The sequence below is a fragment of the Puccinia triticina genome, chromosome 1A (assembly GCF_026914185.1).
Source record: "Puccinia triticina chromosome 1A, complete sequence".
Classification (NCBI taxonomy): Eukaryota; Fungi; Basidiomycota; class Pucciniomycetes; order Pucciniales; family Pucciniaceae; genus Puccinia; species Puccinia triticina.
Window position 1 is genome coordinate 5,761,955 of NC_070558.1, and position 9,360 is coordinate 5,771,314.

General features: G+C 47.8%; 2 protein-coding genes across 2 annotated transcripts; both read right to left on the reverse strand.

Annotated features, from left to right (window-relative positions):
• Positions 1-5,654: 5,654 nt before the first annotated feature.
• On the reverse strand, positions 5,655-6,050 carry PtA15_1A649 (uncharacterized protein; the record flags this gene model as incomplete). Its single annotated transcript, XM_053165698.1, has 1 exon — positions 5,655-6,050. The coding sequence occupies one exon, from the start codon at positions 6,048-6,050 to the stop codon at positions 5,655-5,657; it is 396 nt and encodes a 131-aa protein (XP_053016864.1).
• Positions 6,051-7,266: 1,216 nt separating this feature from the next.
• On the reverse strand, positions 7,267-9,110 carry PtA15_1A650 (uncharacterized protein; the record flags this gene model as incomplete). The annotated part of the gene is made up of 8 exons (XM_053165700.1): positions 7,267-7,438; positions 7,493-7,707; positions 7,788-7,865; positions 7,928-8,071; positions 8,145-8,261; positions 8,322-8,483; positions 8,562-8,779; positions 8,858-9,110. 8 exons carry the CDS (start codon positions 9,108-9,110, stop codon positions 7,267-7,269), a joined length of 1,359 nt encoding a protein of 452 aa, XP_053016865.1.
• Between the last annotated feature and the right edge of the window lie 250 nt (positions 9,111-9,360).

Below are 9,360 nucleotides of genomic sequence, written 5' to 3' on the forward strand. Positions count from 1 at the left end.
TAACAAGACCTTTGCAACCAACAAGACTGTAAGTAATGTGCTTCAGAAGATACACCTTGAAGATTTGGATGGACAATCCCCCACCAAAAGCCTCTTGTCGATCCTGAAAGAATCAAACTGGTTGTATGATGTAAAGGTAGACTCCAGAGGCCATGTTGTGAACCTCTTCTTTGCACACCCCGGATCAATACATCTAGCTCAAATCAATCACCACATTGCGCTGTTGGATTCCACCTACAAAACCAACTGCTACAATCTAGGGTTGACAATCGGGCGGGTTCGGGCCGCCCACGGGCTAGCCCGCCTCAGCCCGCGACTTAACCGGGCAGGCCGGGCCAGGCAAAAACCTCAGATTTTGCTGTCCGGCCCAAACCCGTGTCCGCAATGAGACGGACACGGGCTGTCCAGCGGCGCCCCGTCGGGCCAAATGGCCAGCAGGCCATGGCAGGCTGCCCGCGGGCAGCCCCCTGGGGGCCCACGGGCCAGGTAGAAGGACCCTCAAAAAATGTAGTTTTGGAGGAGGAGACATGTATTTTTACAATTTGAAGACATGAACTATGCAACTAGGGCAGCTACCAGCAAAAACTTATAGAAAAGAATGTAAAATAAAGTAGTCAAGAAAGAAGAAAAGAGGCTACTTCTTAATCCAGCCTTGAGTGCATAAGAGTGCTTTGGCGGTTTTGTTGCTCAGGCAACTTCGGTAGTAGTCCAAGACACGCCCCCCAGTGGAAAAGGCCAATTCTGATGCCACAGAGGTCACCGGGGCCATCAATATTACCTTGGCGAGCTTTGAAAGGGTTGGAAAGCGGGAGGCATTGATCTTCCACCAGCTGAGAAGATCAAACTGTTCATCACTGGTTATGCCAACATTCCTCTACTCAAGGTAGAGGTCTAATTTGGAACCCGGTGTGTTGGATTGGCTGCTGTCTGTACACCAAGTTTCCAAGGTGAAGGGCACATAGTTCATGAAGATTAGATTTTCACAGGGTTTCCTATGGATTTGTTTAACCTTGTTCAACTCAGTAAATGCAGAAAAGGGAGATTTTCTCACAGGTCCTGTGACTTGGTCTTGGATTCCGGGATGGCACACTTATCATCTGAGCTTCTGGCCGCACCAGATGAGCAAGGCAAAGCCCACGGGCGCCCGACCCGCGCCGTTTAGCAACTTTAACAGGCCGGGCCAAAGCTCAATATTTCCACAAAAGCACTGTCCGCGCCCGGCCCAAACCCGGCCGGGTTCGGGCGGCCTGTTGGACACCCGGCCCAATTGTCAACCCTACTACAATCTCCCTTTGCTGCACGTGATGGGACAGGCAGCCTCCAACCAATCTTTTTCTATTGCGTTCTGTTTTATGACTGATGAAGATGTAGACGGGTATGTCTGAGCTGTGAATCAACTCAAGAAACATATTTGGCGTCCTCAGCGCATCCCCCAAGTATTTATCACTGATTGGGACTCAGCATTACAAAAGGCACTAGCACACGTCTTCCCGGACTCACAAGCAAACCTGTGCACTTGGCACATCAACAAGAATATTACATCAAACTGTAAGAAAAATTTTCCTGCAGTCAAACCAAAAGACAAAGAAAAAAAGAGGAAGGAAGGCGCCAAGAAACCCAAAGATCCGTGGGAAATCTTCATGCAGCTTTGGCAGCAAGTAAACTCATCAAAAACAAGTGAGCTCTACACGGAACAATTTGAAAACTTGAAGAAGTTCCTCTCAACCCGCCCAGCCGTTCTCGAGTACCTTGAAAAGAATATAATCCCGGTTAAAGAACTTTTTATCGTCGCTTGGGCCTGTCAATACCCTCACCTTTGCAACCTGAACACTTCAACGGTTGAATCTGGACATGCCTATCTCAAAACCTTTGTGAAGAACTCAACAGGCGACATGCTATCAGTTTTCAATTCACTTGCTCATGCAGTAGACATGCAAATCAATCACGTCCACAAGTCAGTTGGAAGCGATGCGGTTAAGACCCTGGTAAATGTGCCAAAGATGTTCATCCCTCTCCTTGGCCATATCTTGACATTTGCTATCAAAGAATGTATTACTAAATACAAACGGCTGCAAGATCTTGATCCGACAGAAGAATGTTTGCAAACGGTTACAATCGGCCTTGGTATTCTTTGCGCCCATAAAATCGCTGAATTAAGGGAAGCGGGTGATACTTTGTCACCCGATGTATCCACTTCCAATGGCATCTCAAATATAACCCAGAAATCACCGTAAGGAATCTCGCACATTGAGCATATAAATTTGACAACTAACAAAGCTTTTCGCCCCAATTGAATACAGCAAAGTGACAAAGACAAAATTGACTTAGATGCTGAGATACGGAAGATCACGGTGGCTCTCTCTCAAGAACAGCCTAACATTCTTGTGAGTCTCATCGACCATGTCCATAAGATCATTGCTGGCACCCACCAGGCCATCCTGATTCAAGCGCCGCTTGTCAAAAAGAATACAAAAGGGCGACCAACTCTCAAAAAGCTTTGTTTGACTTCAACCAAGAGAAATCCCTCGCAGTTTGAACTTGTGGAAGCTCAACTGGCAAAAACTGAAGCTAATCTGAAGAAAAAGAAGAGGGCCTTGAAGGCTCCAAAACGAAACTCAAAACAATTAAAAAAAATCATTCCGACAATTCCAATGCTGAACCATTGTCTGATGGCCAAGAAGTTACCAATACTAAACCCGCTGTGGTGGCCCCTCTCGTGGCCAGCTATTCAGGAGCATCACCGCCGCCAGCAGGATCATCAAGACTCAAGTTTATTTTCACTTCCCAAGACTCAATTTCCACGCTGGGGTGGACAGAAATCCGTCATTGGGTCCCGCGACTCAATGAAAGTTGATTAGGTAATCCGTCATTGGGTCCCGCGACTCAATGAAAGTTGATTAGGTAATCCGTCATTGGGTCCCGCGACTCAATGAAAGTTGATTAGGTAATCCGTCATTGGGTCCCGCGACTCAATGAAAGTTGATTAGGTAATCCGACATTGGGTCTTGCGACTCAATGAAAGTTATGGTGCAGTCCCGACTCCCCAGGCCTCAAGATCTCTTCTCATCACATTTCCACCTTCAACTGGCTCCCCTATCTCTCCTTTTCCTTCTGTCCATTTTCCCATCTCCCTTCCTTCTCAGTTCCCCATGCCTCTTCAGCTTTCTTGGTCCTAACACAGCGCCTGATGTGGGTTTATTTCCTTGTTTGTTTCTGATTTCTTTCTCTTCTGTTTGTTCTGCCTGTCTTGAGTGTTTTCTGTTTTCTCTTTCCTCTTTTTATTTTCCTCCCTCTGGTTCTTTTCTTCCTGACTCATCACGCTGTGTTTTCCTTAATTTTCCCTTGTGTTGTTTCCTTTCTTCTTTTTTATCTTGTTTGTTGTGAGTGTGTGTGCTTGTAGCGCGCGGAGGATGTGATGAAATGTATGTGACATGTCGCCCGGAGTCCAAGTTCAGCTCGAACTTGGATGATGGGTGGCCATGGCATTCTGATCCCCGGAATACGGACCATCACTGAGCTTATAGATCCTATCTTCAGAGTTTCAACTTACAGGCTCCGCCCGCCGATCATCCTTCATCAGAGTTTTCCGGATCTTTTTCCTTCCTCTTCCTTAAGATCACATCTCCCTTCCCCTCAAACAAACAACCGCCGCCAAGGATCCAAACCCCCGGCGAACTTCTCAAAACCACCCAAAACCCAATAGCTATCCCTGATCCCCCCCATTTTCAGCGCTCATCACCACGGACCACCCAGCCACGAGGGCAGCCTAAACAGCACCCATCCCCTCACACGACTGCCTCCGCTTGTACGGACAGGAGTCTCTCACCGCCACACAAAAATCAACAAGATTAAACCAAGTGCCTGAAATGAAAGGAACACATGATATGCTGTCTGAATCATACGAATTCAAAGATTCTAACAAGACAACATCCAAAGAAGGGTCCGACTCTGAAGAAGAAACTTCAGAAGCCGATGAATCCAGGGAGATCCTTTCCAAGGCCACAAAATCACATGAAATGCTGTCCGAGGCCGGGAAACCACATGGAGCTGAAGAATCCCATCAATCTGAGCCGGATAACAAGGAAGTTGTAGATTCTTCTTTGCTTGAGGTGAGATTTGTCTGTGATTATATTATCAAAACTGAAATATACATGGCTGATTTATTTATTGTTGATGATTAGCGCTATAAACACCAGTGTCCTCCCTTGGTACTTCCCTATATCAAGAGGATCTTTGACCCACCTTCCGATGGACATTGCGGTTTTCACGCCGTTTCTAGAGCTCTTGGATACAACAATGAAGGCTGTTACCGGGTACGGGAGGAGATGATTGAAGAGATATCAAAAAACAAAAATACCTACACAAAATTACTTGGAGGCGCCAACGAGCTTGCGAAATTTGTTGATGGCCTGCAAGTGGGAGAAAAGAAAGGACCCTTTGGACCATCAAAGTGGTTAAATCAGCTCTTGCATGGTCAGATACTTGCGGATCTCTACGTCCGGCCCGTGATATTTATTTCATTGAAAAGCTCCAGTTCTTTCATTCCACTACGTCTTGGCCCCAATCAGTCTCCAGACACAACTCCGATTTATCTCCTGCACGTGGACAACAATCACTGGGCTTTGGCATACATTGAGCCAAAGGATGGTGTCATACCCATTCCCCCTCCACTCTCGTCAAAGCAAATGGTTTCAGACGCTGCAAAGGGCTGGAAATCTAATATTCTCTCTGGTGTGCTTCTCTACAGCAAGAAGTGAATATCTTCCCTTTTCTCTTTTCTTCCTGAATATCTTTTTGTTTTCTCTTTTCCGCATGTAAAGAATTTTTTATGTTCTTTGCACGTAAAAAACTTGCATTTCATTTTTTTTCCTCAGGTAATGAAGTGGAAACTTCCCAGAAGATAAATTTGAGGGGCTGGTGTGGCATGATGAAATTGGGATGAGTCCAGAGGCCAAGAGTTTTCTCAATCTCGTGGTGAAACCTACTCGCGACTCGGCATACACTTTTTATCGTAGGGTGGTCATGCACACCAACTTCATTGGCGTACATAGATACCTACACCATTATTTTCATTACTTTTGGCGTCTTCTTCTGCGCACGCCATATTTTTGGCTTAGACTTAAAATCACGCCAGCTTCTTGGCGTGTGCTTTGACATACACCAAATATTTTGGCGTGTCCATGAAAGAACCACATTTTTTTGGCGTGCGCTGGGGAATTTTTTGGCATGCCTTTAGGCTGGCCCATTATATATTTATGTACAAAAAAAGCAAAGGATTTAACAAACTCCCAGCCTGTGACATGCCACAGGTGAAAAGAGACCGGTGTTAACCCGCTCAGCCTGGCGCAAGTGCGTGGGGCAAAAGTTGGGGCTGGAAACCCCACAGCCAATTGCAAGTGTAATTGGGGAGGGGGAGGATCACCACCAATGCTCTGCAAATGCAAGAGCAGGGAGGATCACCTGGGGCGTAAACCTAGGTGCAGGAGATGCCGCCCTATATATCAAGAGGTCATGATTTCAGAGCACTTCATCGTTGCCTTGGCCAAGGATGGCTCGGCCAGAAAGCCACAAGCGTGAAGGTTGCCAGGCGGAGGCTGCATAGTTACATACAGCTATTCCTTGTTTGTATGTACGCCACTCACCCCTGAAGCCTATCAAAAGACGCCTATCCACGTCGACAAGCTCTGAACCTCGTTGACAATCAGCCAGCCTTGGAAATACATCGACCTGCGGGATCTCATGACCCCCACAAGGCCATGGTTGGACTCGCCAAGCCAAGCGGCCGGCCATCGCCTGACCCAGACACCCCGTCTCAATGAAAAAGGGCGCTTGGGAGACAATAGGTCGGAGTATTGGGCAGAGCTCTCATTGCGCTCAGACAAGTCCTCATCGACCTCCAAACGGGATGGATGGCCCACTTCCAACTTATTATTTCCCTCCGCTGCCGCGACCTCCCCGGTTTTTCCTTCCTCTTTGTCCAGCAGGGACATGAACGCGCTCCCAACAGCCACGCCGAGCACAATGTCCAGACTAACCAAAGATTTACGCATGCTCCCTTTCAAGCAAAAAAAAACATCTTACCACAAATTTGTCCCTCATCTTGACATTTCTTGTTCCATCTCCATCTGAAAGAATCTTCAGAAAGGCAAGCACACCACAAATCCTCATCCTGCACCACAAAAAAGACAAGGCAAAGAGGCACAAGTCTCTGCCGGGCTAATTAGGTGCTTCAGCATGAGCCCCAGATGGAGATCAAGAAAATCCAAAACCATAGCATTCACAAGAGTTGTTTGAACAATGTTTTTCCCTCATATGGAACATCCACAGGGATCATTTGTATTATCCTGCCACCAATGATCCAATTAGCCAAGGGCACGGTATTGATTGAGAGCACAGAAATTGTGAATTTCATGGTCCACTTGTTAATTGATATGATGGGCTGTTAAGCAGAAGCTGAGAACAACTAAATTTTATGCTTCAGTCTGAGTGTCAATTATGATTGGGGACAGTTTGAAGTGGAGATCTACAAAATAATGCAACTCCAAGATGTGGAGATCGTATCTTTGGGGTTGTGATTTGTACTCCTAAAAGAGTCAGGGGGACCTGTAAAGGTTGGACCCCTGAAAGTGTGGCGGCGTAGCCGCCTTGAACTCTACACCACGGGCGCACTAAGCCGTCCCAAGGACAGCACTCTGTGGGATGACGCCAGGACGGCGCAACATACTCCACAGCCCATCCCAGGGGCATGCTCATCCGAATATAAATGATCATCACAGGGACGGCCCTACGTACCATCCCCGAAACGGCTTGAGCATACAGCCTGGGGCTGGATCAACACTATCATATTGCCATTCCGCGGCATGAAGGCTGCTAACCACGCACGTGGCCTGAATGGCCCATGTCTGTCCAAATGCCAGCAACCAAACATCCCCGCCCAGACCACCCGGCCGTGCCACAGCACTGGGACATTTGTACCACACCAGGTGGAGTGCCCAGTAGCATGCATGGCCGGCTTGGATGCATCCACAGGGCGTACTCGCACTGCACGCCACCCAACAGACTGGCTGGAAAAGCGCCAGCAGAGCGGCAGCTCCGCTTTCCAGAAAGCAACTGACGGAGAGGGACGCGCGTGTCCTGACCACCATGGTCACAAAAGAACGAGAGACATGTTTGATTGCGCCGGCACAATTAAAAAAATGATAGAGAAAAAAAAGAATGTACAAAGAAAAATATGTACAAAAAACAGACTGGAAGATATTAAACTAATCAAAAATCAGCTGCGTCATCTTGCAAAGCCGGTTCGGCGGTCGATTCGTTGGCTTCCATGCGAGCTAGACTCTCCTCCTCGGTTGGCAAAGCAATGCTTGCCGAGTCCATCTCAGTCCACAAGTCATGCCCGAAAGTGGCATGATCATAGGCCAGGACCAGCTGGTAAAAACTGTAAAAACATTGAGCGCTTTATCCAGCTGGTTATGTAGAAAAAATTACTCACGCCGAGCGGTATGGACGGCGCTTGAGCGATAATTCACACAGATGTTCATCAATATTCTTCCATTGCCGACCAACATCCCCGCCTCCCCGGCCTGCAAACTGTATGATTGTCTGGATCCGCAGGTAGGCAAGTCGTGCTTTCAACAAAGATTGGTTCCCCTGCGGCTCTGGCAGCTCAGCTGCTCCAGCAATGGGTGGTGTGAAACTCGCCTTCATCTGCAATATACATATCAAAGGATCAATGGCTTAGAAAGATAAAAAATTGCGATGAAAATATGTGAATCAGTTGCGCTTACCTGAACCAGTAAAGCACTGATTGTGGGAACTGGATGCAGTATTTCCCTGCCAGCTCCCGCATGGATGTTGGTCAATAGCTGCAAGTGATCATGTATGTTAGTTAAGTCGATGCCTCATCAAGACTTGCCAAGGTACTCACTAGGTCCCTCATTTTTCCCCGACTGTTACGAAGCTTGTCACGTACAAAAGTGTCTACACTACCCAAGGCCGCAAGCTCACCATCTATGTAACCTCGCGGCAGGTAATCACGTTTAAACTGAGTGTTCTGATTATTAATCGCCTCCTTCAAAAAATTGAGTCAAGATGCGCGCAACGTCAGCTTGAATCAGGAGGGACGTTGTATTATTGCAACATACTAGAACCAAGGTCAACAAGCTCTTTGAACGGCGAGGAGAATTGCGGGGCTGGTCGGATCCGTATACCGCACAGCTTCTACTCATCAGTATGTTGCGAGCTGTCCTCTTGACAAAGTCCTGTTATAACATGTACTTAGTCAGGGTAGTACATCCAACCAGGAGGGAGACAGCACGCACACTGAAGACCGATACATAGTGAAAGCCCCTCGCGGCGGGTGTGGCTGTCTCGGTTGGGAGGGGTCGATGAATAGTGAGGAGCTCCCCGCTAAGCCGTTCAATTGCTTGTTGGAAAGCCAGCATGCTGTAGATACTCACTACATATTGGCGAGGCGCGGGCACCTACACATGTTTATGGGACAATTTCAATTCTTATCAAGTGTTCTCGGCTTGATTTAAAAAAAAGAAACGAAAACATACATATGCCAGCTGCTCAGCAAGTTCTGCATATGCACCTTGCAGCTGGAAGATGCCCTCAATGCGGTCAACAAACTCGTCGTCTACAGGTTCGTCCTGGTGATTCATGGCTGCAACAGGGTGGGGCCAGCCTTCCAAAATGCGGTTTGTTGGGTTCGACCGAGGTGACGGGTTTGCTATGGCCGGGGATTGTGCGAGTCCTGGAACTGGAGGTAACAGACCTTTGGAAATTTTCCAAGGTTTTCCGGTTCATTCGGTAAGTTCAGATGGAGCAATAATTCCACAGTTGATGTGCTTACCTGGTCGACTGAGCTCACCACGCGCAGTGTTCGCCCTCGTCGTCTGCGTTGGAACTGTACTTGGAGTCCTTCCAGAACGGCCAGGATTCACTGCAGTTGTGTCAGATCCCCGAACTCTCCTGATAGGTCCTGCATGTGATTCTTCAGAAGCGTCGTTTGTGCGGCGGTGATTTGGGTCTGGTGTGTTTCTGGCTGGGGGCTGATCATGATCTTCGTCTGAGTGCTCGCTCTTGGACGACAAGGCAAAAGACATCGGACTGTTAAAAGTAAAAAATGTGAAGAAATTTGAGCCGTGGCGGAAGCGATCAACGATTCCTGGATTGTGAATTTGTGTGTGCTGGGGGAAGTTGAGGCACTTGGAGTGCAAGTCCCTGTTAAATAACGTCTTCCGCTGCGTGCTGGATCTCCCCAATGCGGAATGGCACCCACCCATCATGTTATGTGGGTATATGTGGGGGTAGCCCAGTGGCGCAGTTTTCCTGTTTCTGGGTTATCTGACTCTT